The sequence below is a fragment of the Trachinotus anak genome, unplaced genomic scaffold, assembly GCF_046630095.1.
Source record: "Trachinotus anak isolate AG129_WGS33_773 ecotype Australia unplaced genomic scaffold, CSIRO_AGI_Tana_v1 ptg000016l, whole genome shotgun sequence".
NCBI lineage: Eukaryota > Metazoa > Chordata > Actinopteri > Carangiformes > Carangidae > Trachinotus > Trachinotus anak.
The window spans coordinates 6,325,422-6,351,513 of NW_027273867.1; the positions used below are offsets into that span (position 1 = coordinate 6,325,422).

Below are 26,092 nucleotides of genomic sequence, written 5' to 3' on the forward strand. Positions count from 1 at the left end.
GGGCTGCAGATTCATTGTATAGCAGCACTGGCTTTGTATTTGTCTCGCTCTGAATACAAGAAAGACACATTGAAGGTCGAAGCACAGGCTTGTGGATTTATTTATAGACCGTTGATATACACTTCTTTATCACTCACTATTAAACTATGTTCGTTTAATAGCTATAACTAATCTGACCCAGTGACACAGAAGCTATTCAGCCTCTTTGGATTAACAGCTACTGAGCTAAATCCTCAAATCCACATATGAGGAAGCTAAATGCATTTGGTGTATTAATATTTCATTTAAGAAGGAGTTTCTTTTTCATATGTAGTCATATCTTACTGAACACACTTAGTGAAGTCCACAGCTATTCATTGTCTTTATCTCGTCGTTTCTCTCCAGCTGTCACGCATTTTAGTGAATGTGTCTCTAAGGATTCAGCTGTGATTCTGCTCGCCTCTAAACTGCTCCGATACGGCACCGAGCACATGGTGGGGGTAAAGGAGAGTCCAGCACTGACTCATCACACACCTACTAAAAAGCTTTCAAACTGCGAGGTATAATGAGGGGTGAGATTAGTAAGGTGAGAGGGAAATTATTCTGAAGGGATAACAGGAATAAAGTTGTCAACCCCCAGAACTAAAGCCGACAAAGTTTTTAAACTCTTCAACCCGACTTCATCCATTGGTTGCGTCACTCAGAACTAACTCATGCTTCGATTAAAAACTATAGTGACTTTAAGTCTTTTTTGCTCTTTGAAAAAAAAAGAAAAAAAAGATAATAACAATAATAATAATTATTATTATATAAAGTTAGTAACAACACTATAATTGTCATGATCAGTCCCTAAAATGCCTGCGTTTGGACTTTCTAATTATGATTTCCTGTTTTATATTACCCTCCCTTATGCATTAAACGCTGGCTTTACATCAAGAGACTCACATTCTTGCGCCTCTCCGGAGTCGCCTCTATGCTCACTATCAACTCAGTTTGCTGCTTCCTGTTTGGTGCTGACAAAAGGATCATTGAATGTCACAATTTGCAGGTCAATACAAAAAAAAAGGACTGTCTGAGGACAGCTCAGACGATCACCTTACACCAAATGACCGAGATGACAGAAGTGTGCTGCAACAAACCTTCATGACTTTATCCCGACATTGGAAATTTGTCTGTGACAGAGAAATCACCTGAAAAGTTGTTTGGTGTAAGGCTGGCATAAGATGGATCAAATATGCCAGGTGAACTTTGGGATAATATGTATGAAATGATGTGCATCTGTTTTATGTAACAGAGCAGTAAAAATTGGGTTTGAATAACACCAACTTCAAGATATTTCTACACAGAACCATCACCTACCAATGTAGGTGATGGTGGCCACTGTGGGCAGGAGAAACTATTTCACAACTCCTCCAGTATAAATGTGGGTGTGAATACTGTTTTAAGAAAGACTTGAAAAAATGTGTACCAATCCTTTAAGAAGAACTTAAAATGTAGTGGTGACTCTGCTATTCTACACAGTGCTGCAAAAAAACTGAATCATTGTACAAATGTTTGCAGAGGTCTAAGGTTTAAACTCCTTTCCATTAGCTTCAAATATAGATGGTCTGGGCTGCAAGAGCATTTATTATTTTGTGGATGAAGTACTTCAGCTGCACTTGCTTTGAGTTTCCCCTAAAAAGTAACCTAATCTATCTTTTAGGTTTTGGTCTTTTGTGCATGAATTGTTTCATGAGAGCCTGTGACACGTTTTGAAATTAATTTTGCAGGTCTCTGTGGACGTTATTGTCTGCTGCCTTTGCAGAGTTGTGTTTAATTTGTTTTAGTGGAAAAAGCACGGACATTCCCTCACAAAACAAGACTTCGCTCTCATCCCTGAATCTCAACAGGATTTTCACCCTGACGGAATCGAAAACAAACTGATTCATTTTCATCTTTTGCAAGAAAGAGAAAGCCGGCCCCCGATGATGAGAGCAGATGGCCGGAGGATGGGTTGGACAGATGGTCTGGAAGGTTCTCCAGCTGCGGTGATCTGCTTCAGGGAGCTGAAGCCGCTCTGCTCTACAGTCCTGCCATACACAGCAGCTCCATGCACCGGGGCACAGGGGTGACAGCACGGTACCATCAGTAGTCAATACACATCTGTCCACATGGCTGTGTGTGTGTGTGTGTGTGTGTGTGTGTGTGTGTGTGTGTGTGTGTGTGTGTGTGTGTGTGTGAGCAGCCTGTAGGCTAAATAAGGCTCTGGCACTCTTATCTAGCAGACTGGGATCCAGCTCAACACCACAAACCTTATAAGGTTGCGAGTTGGCTGTCTGGATGTCCCATCTCCCTGTTTTGTGTTTGTCTGTGTGTGTGCGTGTGTGTGTGTTTTCTGTCTGTGTTGTTGTATTTTATTTGTTTTATGGTAGGCTGGTCAGTGTCGGTATGTACCTCTGGCTCTGCAGGCTCAGGACCATCTAATTATAGCAGCAGCCTGAAAACTATTAACACAAAACCTTCAACACCCTCTCATCCCCCTCACACTGCACAGACACACACAGACACACACACACCGGCTTAATGTGCCTCATAAAGAATCCATCTCCACAGGTTTTTGTGGTTGCTCAGGCTGACATAGTTTCTCTGGGTTCCAAATGGAGTTCAGGGATTCACAAAAAAATTCTAAATTATGTGACTTACACTGAAAAAGAAAATAAACAAACAAACAAAAATGAAACAAAAAGATGAAAATAACAAAATAAAAATGACTGAATTTAAAAATTGGGCCAAAATAACACAGCCAGAATTAGAGACACTTCAATTCTTATTTAATAAGACTTATTAAATAATATAATTGATGTCTGAGGCAAATTGCTACAACTAAGTAAGGTAAGTAAACAACGACATGATCAGCTTCTCTGAACCCCTGAGCTGCATTTTCATCATGCACATCATACTATAGTTCATAATTGTTTGACACCCCTGTTTTCAAGTCAATGAATCATGACCCGAATCCTTATTAAAGGCTCCACTGTCACTTTTTCACCCTGTCTCGCGGGTGGGTGAGCTGTAAAATGACAGGCTTTCAGTGACGTTATGTGAGTCTGAAAAAGGGCAGGGCCCATGGGTGGATGTGTAAAGCAGAATGGTATACATTGGATTTCAGGACTTAGATGTAGGCAGAGATTATTGGTTCAGGTTTGGGTGAGGCTAGGGTCAAGGTAAAGTAAGTGAAAGCACATATCGACCAGGGAACAGACTTCATGTCCCCAAGAATTTACTCCTGAACGTTTTAATCTACCCAGCCAGTCCATCACAGCAAACAATGGGCGAGAGGCAGAGAACACCCTGGATAGGTCACCAGTCTATCACAGGGCTGACATGTAGAGACAAACAACCATTAATGCTCACATCACAGTTACGGACAATTTAGAGTCACCAGTTAATCTAACCTGCATGTGTTTGGATTGCGGGAGGAAGCTGGAGTTCCTGGAGAAAAATGACGCAGACATGAGGAGAACCTGGAAACTCCACACATCAAGGTCCTGGTCCTGGTCAGAAGCTTCATGCTGCGAGGCAACAGTGCTCACCACTGCACCATGGAATAGCTGGACTGCATGTTCAAATAGCATTACCAGTGAAGACAACCAGTCATACTGAGAGTGGTATCGGTTATTTCAGTGCTTATATCAACGTATTATATTTAATTCTACCACGATATATTATTGTTTAACAGCACATATATCTGATAGTTCTGGTGGAGGCTTCAAGTCTTCTCATTTGTGTTCTATAAATATAAATATATTTAACCTGTCAATCAATCTCTGCCCATGCGGAGGTGTTGTGTGTGGAGCTGTAGTTTGGGCTGGTGGGTGATCGGGCGGCTGAGACAGCTGACGAGTGGATCACCAGGAGAAGAAGAAAGAGCAGTTTCTACCCTTCTGTCACTGCGAGATCACGTGGAGTTTTGAATGGGTTTGACTGGGACTGCAGAGACCAGCGGCCACATCAGGGCGAGTGCATGGTGGCGTATATGGAGGAAATCTGGCAGAAATATGCTTCGTCTGTGCAGCGGCTATAGAGACAAAGCCGTCAAGTAGCTTATCCTATTCTCAGAGCTCTGACTCCTGGCAGTGAAGATCATCCCTTAACTGTTAATAAGCAAGTTTGCAGTCCACACATACTGTACAACCATAATAATAACAACAGGTTTTCAGTCCAAGTGTAACTCATACAACAACAGGATTGATAAAACAGAAAACTTAAAACAGCAACATAAAATTAATTGGTGGAAGAACAGCGTTGTAAAGACTAAAAGCTGAAAAGATCAGTGGAGAGGTTGAACGAAACACGAGTATGAGTCCTTAACAGAGGAGTATAGCACATTTCAGGTAAACACTTAGAGAGACCGAATCCTGCAAGATTGGACTGTGGGTCCAGGTGGGCGGGGCATATCTGAGGGTGGTGACTGTATGGTTGTTACATCACAAAGTTACAGAGGTTGTGACGGCTCGTTTTAAGGCTTAGTTGAGCCTTAGACGGAGCAGTTCTATACTTTCGCAGTATTAATATATAACCTAGACCTGCTTTATAATGAAAAAACACATGGAAATCTCACTTTATACAATATGGAACCTTTAACAGAAAACCTGGTGGTGAATAAACAGATACATTTCTTCCAACAACATCCTCATGGAACAAAAGTAAGACTCACCCCCCTCCCGCTGAACTCTATCCATAATTCATTGTTAAAAACTGTTTTGCTGCTGCCTGTCGACAGTGTGTCATGGTGCAGTTCTGGTGTGTATACAAACGGAGGACAGCCAATGTGATTAATTCTACTGGCAACGATCACCCTGTTCTGACTTCATCTCCTGGGTGAATAAGGTGCTGAAGCCTCCTGCTGCGAGCCTGAATAGGCAAGTACTGGCTGGGAAGCAGTCTAACACTTAAATGTTACTCTAGTTGGAGTGGGGGCACACTGGCTGGGCCGTTAATTAGGAGGAAGTCAGTATGATGTTTTTCCACACTGGTGTGCAGCATGAGACCTGATGTGTTTTTTTGGGGTTTTTTTGTTGATCCAGGCACTCACAGGAAAGGCCACTCTGCTTTACCTCTCCTGTCTGTTTGTTTTTGTCTCTGCAAAATGAACGTGCGTGCTTATTCATTCACACTTCCACACATTCATTCATTCCCTAACCTTATCTCTCACTTCTGCAAAACTAAAAATAGCCTCAGCTCAAAAACTCACTCCATCACAACTCTGCACCCGAGCTCTAACCCTAAGAAATCCACTTTGAAAGCAAAACAGCCTCACTTTACAGGATTTAGTTTCCTATCCCTGCACGCGCGCGTGCGCGTGCGCGCGCGCACACACACACACACACACACACACACACACAGACCTTGAACGATGTGCTGAGGTAAAGTAACCTAGCAACAGCTTGCCACACTCAACAGGTTCTGCAAAGAGGGAGGACACAAATAATAAACAGAACTGAAAATGACAATGTCCTCTGCCTCTATGGAGGCTTCATCTGCACCGCAGTCACCACATGATCTGCTCTGGCTGATGGCTGGAAGAATATGACAAAAAAACTGCATTGCACACTGGGTACCAAAACCTTAGACAACTTGGATGTCTGACCATCTAAAACACAGTAATGCTGGAAAACATATCACATTAAACCACAATTCACAGTACTCTAATAGATACTCAGAACACTGCGACATTTTGAGAGCAATCAAAAAGATTTATCAACATGGTCTTATATTTGAAATAAATAGCAGTGATGATGATGTCATTAGCAATTATGTTGCAGTGCTGCTCATTGAGGTGATGTTGTAAAACTCAGACAAAATGCCTGCAAGCACACGTTGCATAGACTGAGTTGTCTGTATGCTCTGTAACAATGAGCTGAGGTGAGGCTGTATTGCCCTGTACCGACCACCTGATTAATTGTTTGGCACTTTGTATGTAAGGACAGTATCTTTCTGAAATCAAACCCAATTTCTGATGCATGGTCTGCGTACATTCAGTTACTGCCTCTCAATACGGTAGTTTTGTTGTTCCACCATTCCCGCGCTGGACTCAGATTAACAACCTGAGCTCGAGGGATCCACAGGAAATGATACATGAATTTTATCTCACTGATATGAACCTTATTGTTTACTTTACACCATATCAGAGCTGTATTAAGTTACTGCTAATGCAAACACTGACTGGCTTCTTTATTGAAACAATGCTATTTGTTTGGCCGCACTGTAAACAGAAGAAGCTTCGTCTGTTGTATTTCTCACAAGGTGTCTGCTAAGGGAGTGTCTGCTGTGGTATTAACTGGCACTTGCTGTTACCACAGAAACCATGGGTGCCGTCGAGTTAACCAACCCTCTTTTAAGTAAGATTTACACAGGTTATTTTGGCTCTTTGCATCAGGAGTTTTGCACACTGAAACTTTGTTGGGAAAGCAACTGTAAAACACTATAAAGCCTTTAGGAGATAATCAACATAAAAAACACTGTACATCATAAAAACAGCTGTTTGCAATATGCCTTTCATTTCTGCATCAGTTGCATTGTTTATCCGTGCTTTTCATTCCCATGGACAACTGGTCAAATGTAGACCACAGCTGTGAGTTTGTAGTGCTGTCTGTATGTGTAGTGAGAATTGGCACACATACCAAAAAAGAATGAGAAAGCATTGCAGCCAATGTGAGAGAGGTGAAGAGGTGAATTTCTTCCATAAGCACATCCTGTAGACAGCTTCATGGACAATGTGGATGGTAGACAAAGTGTTGGGTGGGTAGGAGGCAAAAAAAAAAAAAAAAATCAAAAATAAATAAGGCCTGGGACAGAGAGGGTATGGAAAGGCCCAGCGTGGGAGCTGTCATGGCCGTTTAAGTGGACAGGCAGCCCTGCTGGAGCTCTGTTATCTGTCTGCTGCAGAAAGCCAACCAGCAGAGAGGAGGGCCCCCCCCCCCCTCCTCTCTGCTGGTTGGTCTGCTGCTCCTCTCGCACTGCTCTGAGGCAGGACACACACTGCGAGAAAGCTTTTTATCAGGCCAGTGTGTTCTGTAGGCAATCTCAAACTCACACATCTTTTAATAAATACATTATCAGTTTAATCTCTTCAATTACTTTTTTACCACTTACACATTTCTCTTTGTCATATTTCTTGAACCTATTTGTAATCGTACTAATGTGCTGTCGGGAACTTTTTGAATGTGTTTATGCTTCTACACAAATAAAAATGTGTATTATTTTGAAAAGCAGTTTAGGTTACTGGCCACAACTCGGAAAACTACCAGCATTGATTTAGAAACTGTGTATGCTTTCAAAAATCAATTTTACTTCAAAGCCTCTAATTACAGCCTGAGACTCGATGTAAATTAACATTAATGAGCCAAAATGATACATTAGCAATAGATAGAGCCAGACAGAAACCTCATTACCATATTGATTTTCAGAGAAACTTCAGAGGGTCAGTTGTCATGTTAGCATAATGAACAGATGTCAGGAGTCCCATCCTTACATCCTGCTCAACAGGTGCCTTAATAATGCTTAATAAGCACGTGTCAGTGTTAATGATCACATGTGAGACAATATAATCTGGAGACATTACTCACAAGTGTGTGCGACAGTACAACACACCCTCAGCTGCCTGTGATGGAAGTGATGCTCATAAATAAAACAGCACTCATCAGGACTAAGACGTTGTCATTAATCATGGATATGACAACCTTTGCTTTGATTTCCATCTGAATGACTCTTGGTAAATTACAATCATGGCCCAAATATTTGAGAAAAGCAGGGGCTGTAAATAATCTCTTTGCATTCAAAGTGTGTTTACACCATGGGATTCTGGGCTGTCTCACACTTGGAAAGAAAACAGAATCCCACACACTGTCCATCACTAGTACTCTGAATACTAAGTCCCGAACAAACTTTTTTGAAAAAGCGACTTGGCTGTCGGTGATGAAAGTTGACAGTCGTGAGAGAAATGTGGTAAAATCTTTGGTCGTCAATCGAAAATGCAGGTCCTGGTTCTCACTGCAAGACACGTCCACTGCTGGCTGATTTGGAGCTAGCACCAAAGTTCTGGCAGTCTCAGGTTTAAGATCAAATTCTGACAACAAACCAACTGCTATGACCCATGTTTACATACCAACCAATCAGAATAGATGAAATGACAGTGATTACACTGCTTGGTGTGACGTTGTGTAGGCACCATTGTTTACTTAGGCAGCACTTACTACTTCTGCCATGTACTGTATATACATGCTTGTTTTGAGTCTACAGCTACGTCCACACAAATACATTTTCATTTTAAAATGCTGTTTTAAAATAAAAACAATCTCCAGCCAGATGAGCATTGTAGCTCTGTGACAGAAATAATCTTTGTCCGTACAATCACAACTGAAAATGCATATCACATGATCATACATGTACACTGCACATATATTTGTGCCGGTGTTAATAGGAAACAGATGGTCTGCTCTGCAGTTGGTTAATAACAGAAAATACAACAAACAAGGAACAGCAAAGGCAGTTATAGCCTTAAAATGCAGAATTTAACTGCACAATAGCTGCTAGCAAGCAGGCATAAACGTATCCATAGTGATGCATTTTAAAACTTCAATGTAGTAGTGTGGATGTAGCCTAAGGAACCAATAATCAGACCAATATCCCTTTTGACTGAGCTTTGAGCTCGTTTTGATCATGATGATCTAAGATTTAAGTATACATTTTTTTCCTCTTATTTGAAATATAAATGTCACCACAGTGTTGAAAACCAAGAGTAAAATAGGGAACATATCTTAACGCCTTTGTTACTAATTAATATGTTAATAAATGATTAGTTTAATATAAGAGTCGAACAAAGCATCCTGGGAGTTCAGTCGCTTACAGTGTGTACCATGTAACTGCAAAATTAATATCACTCTCCAAACCCTGATCCACTCCTTTCTATCTGTTTCTATTGTGGCTAAAAGACAAAATAAACAGAATTCTTTGTGAATATGAACAAGATTCATACCTCATGCCCTCAGTAGACTTGTTCTGATAATTGCAGTAGAGCTGCGGAGTGCCCAGCATTGCTTCAGCGAAGACGGCCAGGAAGCCCAGAGTCTCCACGAACAGCGCCGAGTCCAGGAGGAGGTAGGTGATGTAGGCCGCCACCAGCGTGAAGGCCAGCACGCACTGCACGTAGTCCATGAAGTGACTCCACGACCAGAAGTAGTTCCAGTCAAAGTCTAGAGGTGCACAACACGGAGAAACCAGAAATGAGTCCACAGAAATGAAAATATTTAACAACTACCCACTCAAGAACTTCAGCAGCTGGGCAGCACTGGCAGAGTATCGGAAACATTATTTGGCGGGCTCTGTTCCTGTAAAAATAAAGACAGTAAAGCAGAGTAATGCTAACTACAGGAATGTTCCTGGTTGGATCAAAATAGGACTTTTTCAGAGACACCATAGAGGAAGAGTTTCGTTCTCTGCAGCATTTGAGGGAAAACCAAAAAGTCAAAAGCTTGCGGCCGCTACAGGACGCAATGTTCACTACATCCAAAATGACAACATAACGATGCTCTTGCTTTTCTTAAGATGGCATTTTGCTGATTTATCACACAGTCAGTTTATGTGTCATGAGGAGTAATAATCAGCCTAATGATGTCATCTGGGTTATTTACACATTAAAAATGTAGAAACCCTGTGTAACAGACGAGGGGAATGGAGAAAGACATGGGTATTAACCAATGATGGAGGGTCAAATAAATGATGCCACTGGTTGAATTAGGGGAAATGTAGGATCCAGTGTTTCTGGAGCTTGACCCATATAAAAGTCTTAATCTGTCTGTCATGATCATGACAGTCTCAGTATTATGGACATGCAACACTAAATTAATGGATTATCTCTTCAAAAACCTTATCAGTGGTTTCTCTTGCAAATGCCATAAAAAAGAATTTTAAAAAGGTCCATCCTCTGGGGAGCATGAATGGTTTTTTTTTCCCAACTATATTTCTTTTTTCAAAGTGGAAATTGCAGCTCGTAAATCGAAAATCTAAATGACTGCAAATACTGCATCAGTGCCATGACTTAATATGTTGGTACTACCTTTGGAGAGTTTGATAGTAAATGAAACTCTTGCACTTTAACACCACACACTGTAAATTGTGGTCAGTTAGTCAGCTCTGAGACATGTCCAGATACTTCTTTGTGTCTACATACAAGTAGATTTCCTCCCTCTCCTTGTGTCTGGTTTTCCAAAAATGGAGGAAATAATTATCCACTAATCCTGTCTGTTCTTTTTTGAGCCTTTATCTTGTTAATAAAGGGAGCAAGAACTCCATTATTGTGAACATTTTTAACTAACTTAACTCTTGAGTTGCGAGTTTTCACACGACTCCCACAATCCCCTTCTTATATTGAGAAAAAACTATATGTCACAGCTACAAATAGGCCATTCAAACTGCGCACGATGTGGACTCATTCAGATTCGTGCAGAACAGAAGCCTGAAATCCAGGGTCTTGAGAGAGGAGGCTTTGTGAGAAGGAGTGAAGTTGATGAAAATCCCTGAGGGATGGTGACGTTGAGTTGAGGTTATAGTATTTTCCACCCAGTAGTAATGGGCTGGGTGGCAATCTGGACACTGATGAATGATTTAAACCCTGTTTTCTGCCCTAACACCTCTCATGAGCTCTCTTTCTCCAAGGAAATGATCAGATAAGGATTCTTATCACAACATCACTGGCTTCCCGTAATAAGCAACAGAGCCAATACTAATCATACTGTGATAATATCTCAATGCTTCAAAACGTTGAATGCCTCAGGTACTGATTTAACTGTAGCCGAACAGGCAATAGGCACAATAAGCAATGCGAAAATGATCTTTACCTGTAATGTATATGGTGCTTAAACATTCAACATATCTTTAGGGTATGAGCTGGTGGTTTAATGTGAGAGCAGAGGACACTGAAAGAGTTAATCATGAAAATCTAATGATGGCTAAAAGCGAAAGATGTTGCTGCACTTCTTAAATAAGATTGCTATAAGCTTCAAATGCAATAGATCCGATTCATTCAATCATGTTCAAATGAGGCTGTGCTTATCCAAGAAGCACCTAAGCACTCTGTGAGGCGAACTCTAGAGGCCTCCAGAAACCGGCCCATATAGCAGGTAAAGCAAAAAAAAAAATGTAAAAGAAAAAAAAAAAAAGAAAAATAAATCTCAGCATTGTCTGGAATAACTTCAACACTAAATACATTAAACAAACCTGCTGTTCTTCCACACTTGATAATATTGGGAGGGAAATAAAAGCAGTTATGACAATTGAGTTTATGATTGAATGAAATATTGTTTCATTAGAGAATTAACAGTGACCGATTCTGACATTTCGATGGCATTTCTAAAGGAATACACATGGCAGGCACGTATGCGTGCGAGGTAACCTGGCTTTTGCAATATTGAGCCAATCCAATTGTTCCCTTCTGACAGACAAGTTAAACAAATCCCATAAGTGTAACCAAATAAATCGAAAAGAGCAGCTCAAACGAGGTCAGAGCAGTCTGTCAACTCACCACCACATACACCAAGTTTACCGGGGCGAAGACTTACAACCATGTAGGATGGCAATATAATGACAAACAAACAAGTTTTAAGAGTGTGTGTATAGTGTTCTGAGTATAATCAACACTAAGAATATCCTTTGTGAGCTGTTATGTGTACTGTATACCAGTATTTATTCTGTAGGTAGTGTAGCTGCAGATGCCTGTGTAGCTGGCGCCTTGCTGGCAGCGGAGCCAGAGGACTGTGTATCTGGGCCAGCTAGCACCAGGCTGGTACCTCGTGATAACAGCCAAACACAGGGGGAAGCAATCAAGGGCATTAGAGCGGCACTCAGCGCCAACCTGGCTGCTAAAGGCCTGCACAGATTCACACTAAACACAAAACTGAACATGTGATACACATAATGTATGGCTCCAGGCGATGATACGACTGGGTTTGAGCTTAGGCTGTAAATGCACACAACAGTAGTTCCTGACAGCAGCATTCAAATTTACAGTGTTTTGTTTTGCTAATCTGCTGGCTAGGTAGTTAGCTAACAACTGAGCTGACTTATGTAGTAGAGACCACGGTTTAAAAGAAAACAGTTTAATGTGTTTACATGTTAACACCTGACAATACGTTATTTGTCAGGTGGCCAAAAGCACAGTTCTGAATTAATACTAACATTAATGCTACTGAGCCCTGCGAGGGACTGGCGACCTGTCCAGGGTGTGCCCCGCCCTCGCCCAGTGTCAGCTGGGATTGGCTCCAGCCCCGTTTCAGATAAGCGGTATAGAAAAAGGATGGATGGATTAATGCCACCGTGTAAATAAACACCTGTTAGCTACCCTCGCAGGTGTGTTTGTTAGCTTCCTTCTGCCCTTAAATTGCTAAAAAAAAAAAATGTAGCTAGGTACTCAGATAATAGTAAAACCACCTATTTTCTGCATTTACAAACAGAATAAAAAAATCTAAATATTAAAACTGGCCCCTTTCATAGCGTTAAAATTTTTACTACAAAATGTAGCTGTGCTTTTAGCTGTACTCATACAATATTGACTTATCTAAACAAATAACGTGTCATAGTCTTGAGGTTATAGTTTCTGATATAAAAAAGGGGGAGTATTAAATATAATACTATTAAATACTATTGCATTACTTTTGTGGATGTGGGTACAGTAGAAACCGCTTACAGTGATCACAACATTCCCAAGGTCCTGATCCACATAAGCGACAGATCACTACAAGTGGTTTCCACTGTAATTTTTTACCTTCCTACATTTATTTTTATTTAACACATCACTTTAAGCTTCTTTGGCTTTTGGTTGTTTTCTTGGCTTCCCCCCAGTTTGCAAGGGGATTTTGATTTAGATTTTTTTTCTTTCATCTTACAACTTTATTTGGTGGCCAAGGAGTCAGCAAAGTGCAGAACACCTCTTTTCTGAACACCTTTGCCTTTAAGAAGAAAGGCAACATTGTGATTATGACATGCTGTTCAAGTATTCGCGCAGTCCTTGTCTCAGCCTCATGTTTCAGTAATTACACTCCTTCATGCCAGCGCTGAACTGTCATCATCTCTTAATCTTGTATGTGCAGACTTTCAAGACAGGAGCAGGAACATCTGCCTCCAATTCTGAGCAGTTCTTTGTGTAAAAACAGTATCTTGAGAGCAGTGCAGTTTGTAACTTCATTTCACACTGACCACGAAGGGATGTCTATCACAGCACTGTACCTCAGCCATACCCTGCCACACACCATCTCTTGCTGAGCCACTTGTATGCCCTGCGGCATTCTCCTCTTCCTCTTTAATCTCTGCACTGTGTGGCAGCGGTGGTGGCGCTGTGTGGGAACACACTGGAGCTGCATACAATAGACTCCCTGTGGTGGCCAAACATCTTGCATGCAGCTCAGTTTCAAGTCCCACAGAGTTGTGGTACATGTGTAGGAAGACACAGGTCAGAGTTTGAGATTTCAAATGCTTGTTTACCGACTGTTCCCAGTCAGCCTCAGTCAGGCCGTGGAAAAGTCTTTGAGGGGAGTTGAAATAATGGCTTTCTGTCACTCAAAAGCAGCCATGGGAAAAGCAGGAACATTACTATGGAAGCCAGTTATAACAGACTGGGAATTTGAAACTCGGATTTCAACCAGCTTCATTTTCTGAAATTTGGATGGGGAGCTTTGTCACAGTGATTAATAAGCTTTCGCTGCCAAGCCAAAGCACTGCAACATTTCTGCACTGCCACCTAGACTAAATGCCATGTCTCTTCTATAAAATGGACTCAGGCTAAAAGTTAGGCTTCTGCCTCTCCTTAGGGATGGGATAACTGCACCTACAGGAGAAGGTGATTTATTCTGAGATGCCAAACCCAATGAAGCTACAGGTAGAGGCGCCCTGTGGGACCAGAATGACTAATGAGTCATTACAAGACAGTAGAAATAAATGGAAATCTCTTATAGGGCCATGTAGCTTTGTAGCATCATTAGAGCAACATTTATGTGGTACAGGACCACTCATGCATCGATGTAGTGCTACCAGAGCGCAACAAAATGATGCTCTGCTGCTTTTTTTCTCCAAGTGAGGAAATAGAAAATTCACAGTTCTCATAAATCCATTGAAATTCATATACATTTCTTTAAGCCTGTGAGGTTCCAATCATCACTAAAGCCTCTGTCATGCAACAAAATTGGTCAAAGTTGTCATATAAATATCCAAGTTGTATTGATGGACTCACAATGTCAACTCCTGCATTAACTAACATGTAAGAAAATATTCCTGCTCAGAAACTGCCAGTAGCTGCTGGTGGCCTTTGAGCGGCCCAGTGAACTACAGTATTTTCTCTAACTATCATTAAACAGTGAAGATAAAAAGGCAGCAAATCATCCTTTCATTTAACAGAAACATTAAACTTGGACAGCTTGTGCTGCTGGAAATGAAGGCTAGCTTAGTTACATTTTCACCACCGAGTCTGTTAAATGAGCTTGACCTCTGTGGATGTTTCCAGTGCAGCTTTATTGGCTCAGCACAAGTGAGGAAATGAAATAATCCAGAACTCAAACTACTTGTGTTCTGCCTGTACTCCTTCATGCCAAGCTAATTACAAACTTCTGCACCCATAGTATCATCTAGTATTACTTGGCCAGATGTTTGGGTGATTGCTGTGTAATATTCTAAACATGATGAAACTTTTCATAAAGTCAGTCTAACATTTGATCGTGTGGTCAGTTATAGTTGATTAATGTATGTAAACTTGCCACAGTAGGGACAGTGGTTACATAACCTTTGAAAACAGTCACAACTTAACAACGTGGTATTAATAAAGTTTATCTTAATCATTTAAAAAAAATTTCAAATCTTGATTTTTTTTTTTTATCTTCAGGGAGTAGTCAGTCATTCTCATAGAGTGAAAAATTTCAGTGGCAGAAAAAAACGTACTTTTGCATTCAACCACTCAGTGCGTACACTAACGAAAAATGTTATATTATGGTTCTGTTTTGAGCTTGGTGTCTTCGTAAGGCACTGTTTTAATGACAAATACAATGCTAACATTTTTACATCCAAGCTTAAAAAGATGCGTCATGGAGACAGATTTCCACAACTGCACTCACAGAAAAACACAACATTATGCTGGATATAGCTAACATCAGCGCTTATCAGGCGTAGAGATCTAACAGAATAACATTTTATAAACTGCTCCCATTGATGTGTCCACTGCGTTGTTGTTTCCCTGGGGACCAGGTGACAGGGAAGTACACTGACTCTAGAAAACCCGCTGAGAGAACTTTTGGGTTTCTGTGAAAAATGCCTCAAACAAAAGTTGCACAAGTTTTCAAGGTTTCACGCAAGTTTTGAAAGAGAATGCAAAAGATCCTTTTTATTTCTGTGGTGACTGGAATGAAGGCAAAGATTTCAATCCACAGACTATTTACTGCTTTAATCCAAAAACCTAATTTGAACACTGAACGGAAACGAGCTGAAAGTGAATGGGATTGTGGTTTTTAAGGACAGAGCTTCTGCCCCTGGGGAACAAATAGGCAAAGCTACCCAGGAGTCTCAAACCACAGAGCCCATAAGTTTGCATAAAGAAAATCCAATCGTGGAGCAGAGCCGTTTTTGATGGTCCACTTGCTGACACAAATTCATTTTTAAGCTGCTGGAGATTTTGAAAAAAAAAAAAAAATCTAATCAGGGTTTCCTCTTTCAGGCCTTTAAAATAACTCAAAGTAAAGTCTGAGTCAAGCCCACATTACACACAGCAAAACTTTCCCCACTGTCACTGCTAAAACTTTTTCGAGACATATTTCATCTTACTTTCCCCCCCCCAAACCCTTTTACCTCCACCTGAGTGATCACCAGCATTTCTGATTCTGACACAGCCAAATGATCTGATCTTTTAATCTCCTTAAAGGATTGCAGCAGCCAGTCTTCCATATAAATCACACTCAGATGCTATTACACCAGGATTTATCCCCTGTCTGAGAACTAAAACTACACATGCTACAACAAAAGACGCACTGTGCAGCACAGATGTGTCCATTAGTGTGACTGTAGGCTAATTGCGGCACCACAGACATTCTTCCAGCCTATGTACACTCTCAGTTACAGCATGTCATCTCAGCTACCAAATTACAAGGTGCACCATCTCTACGTGAAATGCTCACAGCTAGTCAAACATATTATACGTCCTTATTTGGGCATCCTGTGAAGTTCTATTAAAAGTTGGAAGCATTGTGTTTTTCTTTCTGGGAACAAACGTCCAGCTGTTTGATGGAGGTGCCTGGTGAGATAATGATTCTGTGCCACTATGAGAAAAAAAGAATATGTGCTATGATTAAGGCTTCGCAAACATAAAGGGAACAAACTGAACAATCAGAGAAATTTGTCCTGCAGACTGAACAACACTATGGTGAGTCACTGCAGAAAGCAACAATGTGAAGCTGGTCCACTTGACAGCTGCACGCTGACACCAGTGTGATGCTTTATGCTACTGCATATTGAGCTCTCTATTACTTGCTTCTTCGTTGCAGCATCTCTGATCTTATGTCCATCCAACAGCCTGGAAACCGATCACAATTGCTCTGTGTCTAACTGATCCACACCTCTGCTTCATTTTTTCCCCATTTCCTCCTCCATCTACCTGAGTGTTTTCATGCTTTCTATCAATAGTGGAGTACAACAGGCTTACCCTTGATATTTCCCCTAGCAGGTCAATGGCCAGGCGCAGACCAGCAAAGCTGCGATCTAAGAACACGGCTTTCTGTCACTTCTAATGATGCTTGGCAGAGCTCACTGATCGATGACCATTCATAGAAGCTCCAACTGCTGGTGCTCCGGAGCCAGCTCCAACATGTGGGCAGGCCAAGCGGGCAGCACCACCCTTGGGCCCTGAAGAGCAGCAAAAACCCTGCTCCTCCTCTGATGCCCGAAACAGAGAGAAGCACAGAAAGCTACAATACTGGTGGGAAACTGTTCATGCTTTTGTGCTCCTGTTTATTTTAAAATAATTGAAAACACCAAATAAAATACTACAAAACAGCACTTCAATATAGGTGTGCATTAACCAGTCCCAAGAGGTACATTTCAGATATATTTTAACACATTGAGCGCGTGCTCTGTGCCTTTTCACATCATGCAAATATTGTTTCCTACTGCCCTCTAGTGTCCAGACCAGGAATAACAGCCTTTTCTTCACTAACGCTGTGTCCTAATTCCATAATGCATACTCGGTACATGTCCACTATATGATGACCTTTTGACTGTTTTAGCAGTTGGAATATTAAAAATGAATATATTCTATTGTTTTATACAAACAGGAAATTACACCTGCATCATCAGAAACCAAACTTCAGAGTGCCTCTGTCAACAACATTTAACAAAAAAGCCACCATTCCCTTTTTGCATGGTATTGTGGTACAGTAGTCGATGACACGGCCAAAACATAATGACATATATAATCCAAACCTGCTGCGATGTAATAAGTATGAAATAATCTGGGGACAGGTGAAGAATTTCATGTCAGATTTTGTTGTGAAGTCTTGTCTTTGTAAAACAAGAGTAGTGAATAAATGAGCAGCAGACATCTCAGGAAAGTTTCTCTACGGGATCAAACTTTACTACAAGATGCACTTAAAGCCACCACTGAACATGCCTTTGTCACCAGAGACATTTTGTTGGTTTACAGCAGAAAACCACAGATGTAAATAATAAACGTAATGCTGGCTGAATTCCATTTAGCTACTCAAGGGTCCTGGTATCGTGAACGCAGCCTCACTGGGGCACTTTGACAGATCAGAGTCACAGTTAATGTTATTACTAACAAATCTCGGCTGTGAAAAAGGCCTGTGAGCAGCTGATGGAGAACGCAGGTTGTGACATCACTGACTGACAGTGTGAACCCATAGTGAGCAGTACAGCAGATTTCTGCCCTTTGTGATTCAGCATGTTTTTGACTTGGTCAGCCTGTGTGACTGAGCAACTAAATGTGAAGCTGCTGCTGCTGCTGCATTAAAGGTGGAGTCTTGTGTCGCTCTCCATTTTTTAACGCAAACAAATCCATTAATAAGAGCAGAACCTGTCTCTAGGTACTGTTTTACTTCCCTTCCTTACCCTGTCTGCTGTGGCAAACACACAACAAATCCTATTTGTTCCTACTGAAGATGCACAGTGTGATTAAGATCCCAAAACAGCTGGACACTATAGTTTTTAGCAAATATTACTCAGACTGGAATAAATAGGGAACAGGTTGGGGACTATTTTCAGCTGCGGATTGATACACATTTTGGGCTCTAGTGAGATTACAGCAGCAGGACGGTGTATGTGGAACTGAGTCAAATTAAACTGCAGTCCTGCTGTTTATGTAGGATAGGTTAATGAAGGAACATGTCAATCAGTCTATCTGAAAATAAGCTCCAGTGATTTTATGACCAATGTTTAGACGATGCTTGACCTTTCTCAAGGCAAGTTTTTAGACAACAAAGGAGCTCTATTGCACAGAGGGATTCGAGGGATTTGTTGACAATAAAAAAAGAATATAGAATATCACCAACCTTATTTTTAAATTAGACACCAGCAGATTTTATGTTTAAAGTTCAACATCCTCTCAGAAAAGTTAACAAGTAAACTGATTATTGATCACTCGATCATTTAAACAAGCTCAACTACCAACGGAGAATAGACAAGATCTGCCCTGAAGCACAGGTAGACACACATACAGACTGATATACCTGCGGTGCCTCAGCACATCCCAAACAAAAGAGTTCTTGACACATCAATCTTAAAAGCGGTGTGATGGTGAAACCAAGTGTAGTTCAAAGAACATTTAAGAAACCAGTTAGAAGGCAACAGTTATTTAAAGTCATCCGCAAAAATCAGGCATTAGAAAATATGCTTTACATTCATGTTTCAGTGCAGGATAAGAGACGCATGCATTAGCTTAAGGGTCACTGAACACACACAAAAACACATTTGGTTTGCAAGCTTGTATCAAACAATTCTTGCATTTCACACTGTAAAAAAATAAAGTTAGAAAAGTTAGAACAAGATGTCAGTAGGTGGTTTACTATCAACGGGTCAGTCTTCTGTAAATCACTGATTACTAATGACTGGTATGAATGAGAGAGTTCAGAATATATGCGCTTTTGATTTCTTCCTAGAAATCATAAAAATTACAGGTTTAAAGGGGCTATTTGTAAGTTTTCTCTGCCGCTGAATGTGGTTTCTTGTAGGTGGTGGTGAATGTTTATTGACAAGAGCTTCGGCCATTGTTGTGTTTACAAGACAAGAGGTTATAATACGCCCTCTGAGCAGCGCTACATCTTTGGGGCGGATTGGAGGCTACAGTGAGTCGCTCTCAGAAAGTGACGAGACAGGCCAGGGCTAGCTGGTTAGCATGCTAGAGACAAGAGTTAACATTGTTGTTGCTTTCCACTTTTGGAGACAGCTCATGGTGAGTAAAGGAATTAAAATTCATGCTGACCTTGCAACATTTCTTCTAGACTGGTAAGTAAACAGCTGTTAATGCTAACACCATGTAGCAATAGCAAAACTTACAAATAGCTCCTTTAAGCACAAATAACATGCAAAATCACATCCATGCAGGTTTTTCAATGAAAATGTCTCTGTCACTTGCACTGAGGGTGTGTAGGGTGACATGCATTAAAAGCATCACAGCAGTGAACTAAACATGTTGTAAATGTTGTTAGTCATCATCAGTTAGTGTCGGCTGGGCTGTGGGGACAGCTGCACGGGGTCGTCATGCATGAGACACAGATGGAGAGGGACAGGCAGATGAACTACGACTGGTGTTTCATGGCAGACACATTCAGTTGTGTACATACCTAGAAAGAGCCTCTTAGGGATTCTGACCTCCTCGTCCTTACTGTCTGTTGCTACAGACAAAATAATTGAAGAAAAAAAAAAAAACAGGGAAGAAAGGGAAAGAAAAAAAGAGCTTGGTTTTCTTCATTTTTTTTCAGCAGAGCCACAGCTGACTCCTGATCAGTTAGGTTACTGAATGTGGGCATGACTTTGCAATAATTTGTGACATTTACTCTGTGACATTTCAAGTCACTGTGAGTAATTGGTGACGCTGCAAAACTACTGATTCCCTGATTAGTTACATCACTGATTATAGAGCATCTGGTACAAAAGACCATGAAGGGCAGCAGTGCTCCCTCTGGCAGAGCTTTTGCACCTTTAAATGACCTAGAAATGTATTTTCTCAATCTGCTCCTGGTTATTGATGTGGCCCTAAGTGAACACTGTATTGTCTTTCATTTCAGAACAGTTTTGGTTATTTCACATGAGAGATTTCTTCATGTTTCTGTCTATGCACTGTGCTATGCTTTAATAGTTTGAAAGGGTTTAAAAGTGAGTAGTTCCTCGCCACTGTCTCCAAGTGCTCGCTCATGGTGGAACTGTTGGGTTTGTAAATAGTAATATAAAGAGTGCGGTCTAGACCTGCTCTATATGAAAAGTGCACTGAGATAACTTCTGCTAGGATTCAGTGATGTGTAAATAAAAACTGAATTTCTCCAGGCCACTGTCGATCAAACTACATACACACAGTCCTGATAAAGCAGATGTGCTTCAGTTTTTGAGTCTCAACTAAACATTAAAGAAGGATTTTTTTTTCTTAAAACTATTTAATCGTTACATTTAATACTATCAAGAATTAGAAACCATGCTTTCACAGGCTTGGAAATACCCTTGTTCACTTCTGCCGGTCAGTGTTTCCTATTGATGGGCTGCTTTGCTGTTAGTCCTCTCAGGCTGATCGCCTCCCCATCAGCAGAGCTGCTACCATCCGCTCCACTTTCACCAGATCATGTGCGTTTGGAAACCGGGGATATTTTTGGCCTGACTTTCAGATGGTTTGGGTTGACATCTGTCCATTTTTGGTTTTAGAGGGATTTATAACACTGGTTGAAAAGCTTTTACTGCACTTAACATAACAAGTTCTCCACCTGTCTCTCCTCTGCTCCCTGTGTGTGAAGGTGAAACAGAAAGCAGAGGAGAGAATGACAGTAGAGTCTCACACAATGAGCTGAAACAAATAAGGTAAATAACATAAATAAAATATATACTTTTTTTCCTTTGTTTTTTTGGGGGGCAGGCTGGCACTGGCAACTTCACACTGACTTTAAGAAGTTACTGCTGGTTACTGACCGATTTACCCCTGTTTTCAGTCTGAGCTGAAATAATCAGCTGTAGCTAATATTTCCAGACAGATAAGAGACTTCCCCATCTAAGTTCAAGTTCAACACATATATATTCATCATAATAATTTAAAACCTGCTGTTTACTTAAATTCTAAGTTTTGAGTTTTACAGTGAGATTCACGTGCTCTTTAAATGTGACAGTGCAGCCATGGTAACAGTTGAGTGGTCTGAACAAAATATGGCCACATGAAGAAGGAACCTTGGCTGCATACTAATTAAATCAACCATCTGTGGAGCTGGAGAACAAATACTATAGCTTGCTGCACTTATAGCACATATCAAGCACTTATTGCTTGATATGGAAAAACTACGGCTGCATGTTTTCCTCTTTGAATGGAGACATCTGTCTTTCTGTGATTTCTGTCCTTGTTTCTCTGTGATTCCTCAGTTTCCATTCTGACACAGTATTCTGTAATCTGACACTGAGCCTCTCGGTATTATTGCTCTTTTCTACCAAGTGTCCTGCCCTTCCCTGTCTTCAGACTGCTGCAGGAACAGGAAGCACAGCTGAACATCCCGTCCTGGAGAATACAGTATGCGTAGATGGGAAACTCCAGCTCTGATTTCATCATGTGACGCAACCTTCAAAAGCATGACTTATAAAACAACTGAGGGCTGTTCCTTGTCCATTTGTGTACATACGGATGTAAGTTGAACAAATAGCATCTGGTGTTTCAGCACGCAGGTTACTGAATAACTTTGAGAAAGACACAGTGTAAGTTTTGAACTGTGGACATTTTGGATTATTTACTCAAAGGTGCACAACAGTCAGATGGATTTGGATCCATTATTAATATCTAATTTGCAACACAAGTATTAGTATTAAGAGAATAGTAAAAAAGTTCTAAAAAGATATAAAACTGTATATATATTTTTATCCTACTAAATGTACTAGAGGATATTTTATAATCAATAAATTAGGCATCTATCACCTTTTTGGATAGGTCCCTTCCTCCTCATCAAAAATTTGGAAATGGCTTAAAAAGATTAACGATTGTTTTACATAAATAAATACTGGGTCGTTTAAAAAGTTATATACATTCGAAATGTGTTAAACCAACAGTTAAACCTTTGTAGTTTATGTTTTTCATTGAGATACAATATCACACCATAGTTTTTTTGTTTTTTAACAATCTACTGTATCAACAAACAGATCAGATCTTGAACAAATCTTCGGCGTAGTTAAATGGCAACACTCTTCACTTCTGATTATAGTTGTGCAAGTGTTGAAACCGGTTTATTCAAACATGATCAACTTAAGGAGTGGCCCCTGTGGCCCTGTGTAACACTGGGGAGGTGAGGTGCACACACTCTCACATTTCTTTCAACAATCACACCTGCACCTGCCGACACACTTTCACCCTCACTTGCTCTTTCTGTTATATTATTATAATATATAATATTATTATATTACATATTTTTAGGCACAGACATATATCTCTCTCTGTCGCTGATATATGCTCCCACACACATTCACTCTTACACTTGATACACTAACATACCACGAACTCATTCACTCACACAGTGCTGATGCAACTGAGCTTTATCTGCACTGTAAAGAGGCCCTGCAGAGGATTTCTGACCTATGAAGGAGCGTCTCTTGGTGTTGAGTTCGGTGGCCATGCGGACGTTGGTGCACAGGTTCAGCATGATGAGCATGGTGGCGATCATGATGATGCTCTGCCACAGCAGCAGCGTCTCAAAGTAGCGGCCAAATCTGACAGAGGAAATCAAAAAGAATGTGTGAACTTGCAACAACATTTAACATAACACGCCTCTGCATTGGGAATACTGCACTTGCTTGTTTTTCCAGTTTTCTTACAGTATCTGTGGTGAAGTCAACTGGACAAAAGTGATGGTACTCAGCTGCAGCGTGTGCAGCTTAAGAAGATACAGCAGATTTCACTTTGATTACCCCTGCCAGGATTATCTCAGTAGAGTCCCCGTGGCCAACATGGGCCCCCACAGTGTTTCACCCACCAGCTGCCTGAGCAATTCGATTCAGTAAGCAACCAATGGTAACTGACTGCAGTTTCTTGTTAGGGTATTCATAGTTAAGCTGGGTTTTTTCAGACCCCCTGTATTCAGGGACCCCAGCCCAAGGCTATGTGCCATTACATAGCTGGTTAAAAGTCAGACGTAACCCATTAAGTAAGCTGCAATTAATCACTTTAAGACTTTCATGAAACGTTAGCAACCACTATAATTGAGCATACATACTGGTAATCAAATTCTGGTTATACGTTTCCATTAATATGGCAGGTGGCAGCAAGAAATGAGAACCAGATGTGATATTTAAATGCTCTTGAATTTGCTTGATGGATAGTTTATATGCCGAATTTGAGAGAATATCTCACTGATTTTTGAAACATCTTAAGTCTTGTTCTACAAAGTGTATACTACAGCTGATACACAGGAGAGCATTTAACAGGCAGATTTTTGAATGATGTTTGGTCACTATACAACAGAAGTTGGTCCGGCGTTAGAGAACATACAGGCAGTGATTTGTTACCTGAACAGTATTCTTAGGATGTTAGCTACCAGGAGGACCAGGCACACATAGGTGGAGAACCCCTCTGCATTCTGGGTCCGGCGGATGTCTCTGTACTGGGGGATGTAGGGAACCACCCCACCGAAGACCATGGCACCAGCAGCGACCCATGACACCAGACTGTTTAACACGGACACAATCTGGTCAAACAGCTCATCTTCCATGTTCAGTTGCTGCTCTCCAGTCCGACACCCGGGCAAGAAGTTGCGAAGTGATGTCAGCTGGCTGTCACTGGCTCTGTGGAGACTGCTACACGGTGCTTATCCTCCTCTGGTTCCTGGTGTTGACTTTGAGAGGGTGAAGAGAGAAACATCCGTGTTTTCCGTTTATTCTCCTTTCGCGGTTCATGCAGACAAAGCAGCAGCTACTGCCACGCCACCACAAGCAAAGCAGAGAAACAGAAACGACAAGCCGGGGGTTAACGTTACGGCAACTGACCGAACAGTGACAACATGAATATGTTAGCTACTGTACCGACAGGACAACAACGCTCACTAACGGCAACTATCTGACTGTATCTGATAATCTGATTCAACACTTCCTCCGTTGGTGCTAGCTAGCGCTGTTTGAATGCTGCACTTCACTCGGAGGAGAAACTCCAAGGGTTCCTGAAAATGTGTTAAAAGCCCTTAAAACTGACAGGAAATGTGAGCCAAAAATACACATTTGTCGAGCGTTCCTTCATCGCAACTGTCTCCACACTGACTGGCCCGTAATCAGTGTGTTTTCATCATGGATGTATCATATTCATCCGCTGGTTCAACCAGCCCACACTTCCTGAAACGTCACACGTCACGCGCTCAAACAAAGCTCTTCTTCTTCTTCTTCTTCTTCTTCTGGTGTTAAATGTTCATTGTGACAGATGCGCCCAGAAACAATGCTACACCTGTTCTCACAAATTCCAGAGAGATATATCTCGATTTATTGTTGGCAGCATAGAATCTGACATTTATCTGTACCGGTAAAATGTACTGTTAATAATAAACTTCAAGAATTCTATAAAATACATTTGGTGGTTAATTTAGCGAAATTGAATATCAGTTAATCCAAATTAAGCCATTCTATATCTTTATTTATAGTATTTGAAAATGAAACCAAACAGTAGCCTACATTAAAACTTTTTGATTTAAAACAAAAACTAATTAAAAAAAAAAAAAAAAAATAGGAAAGCTACAAAAACAGTCGATTTGTGCTCTTCGTTTAATGTTTATATTTTATTCATTTACCCTGGCTCTACTGTTGTTTTGTATATATTAATGACTTATTTACATGTGATTGTTTTGTCTATATTAACAATTTCTGGGCCCTATGTTACATCTATTATTAATAAGATGTTCTAAAATCCTCTTCTTCTTTGGGGTTATAGGAAATTGACATCCTTTTGTATGACTGTCTTTCTTCCTTTTATTGCACTACACTGTCTCCACTGTTTGAATCTGTACCTCCAAGCTTTGTAAGCTCATTATTAATATCTATATATTAATATTAAGCAGACATAAATTGTCTGCTTTATCATCTCCTAGGATCCCCGGGAATGTTGGTGCCCACATGAACATTATGTTTTCCACTGCCTGGCTAACCTTGAATTAGTAAACAGTAGTTATGCTAGGTCTTGGTGATTTCTGGTTGATCCGGTTTTAATGCTTGACAAGTGTGGACACTGAGTCACTACAGATAAGTGTTTTACTTCCTCTGCCCACTCTAATGCTAACATGCAAACAGCTCTGCAGCATACACACGCAAATAATCTGATGTTCTCTGATGTTCACCTGGCCCTAGGCTGTCAACTCTAGTAGAGCTTCCTTTGACCTGTAAAAAGTTCTATATAGTTATTGCAATTCTGATCTGTAATATTCCTGAACTACATCTGCTGTTTTATTTCTGAGCTTAATGCCCAGTATTCATTTGGCATTTTGTAACATCCAGGCTGCTTTCACAGGCCACAACAAAATTTATATTCATGAACTTTCATTTGTTCTGCTGTGTCCTTGCCTATTCATTGTTTTTTTGTACTCCAGGCCTCCATCGCCCTCTTAGTTGAATGACTTTCTCTGCGTCCCCTTAGACTTATCCTGTAGTTGGCCATCAGCCACTTCCTATGGAGTCACAGTGGCATTTCTCCTCATGCTGTTTACTGCCCTAATCCTCAGAGCCTCTGAATAACATCCAGGTCTGACAGCACAGATTTGGCAGCCAAGCCATACATGCCACAACCATAATCTATTCTTGCCTAGATTAGTGCTACATATGTATTTCAATGATGCAATATCAGTTCCCTATTCAGCCCAGTGAGACACCCCATGACTTTAATGACTTT

The 26,092-nt window shown here is 40.8% G+C and overlaps 1 protein-coding gene across 3 annotated transcripts in view; it reads right to left on the bottom strand.

Annotated features, from left to right (window-relative positions):
* Positions 1-26,092, bottom strand: part of LOC139633735 (solute carrier family 66 member 2) — a 35,032-nt gene that overhangs the window by 6,245 nt on the left and 2,695 nt on the right. The window contains exons 3-6 of one of the 3 annotated variants that reach the window (XM_071499617.1): positions 23,737-24,062; positions 22,808-22,941; positions 19,842-19,892; positions 8,996-9,212 (exon numbers count right to left, since the gene is read on the bottom strand). In XM_071499617.1, the coding sequence (XP_071355718.1) occupies positions 8,996-9,212; positions 19,842-19,892; positions 22,808-22,941; positions 23,737-23,939 (605 nt within the window). In that variant the 5' untranslated portion in view covers positions 23,940-24,062. Of the gene's footprint in view, positions 1-8,995; positions 9,213-19,841; positions 19,893-22,807; positions 22,942-23,736; positions 24,636-26,092 lie in introns of those variants that run through there. The other 2 variants (XM_071499616.1, XM_071499618.1) reach the window with 2 other exon arrangements.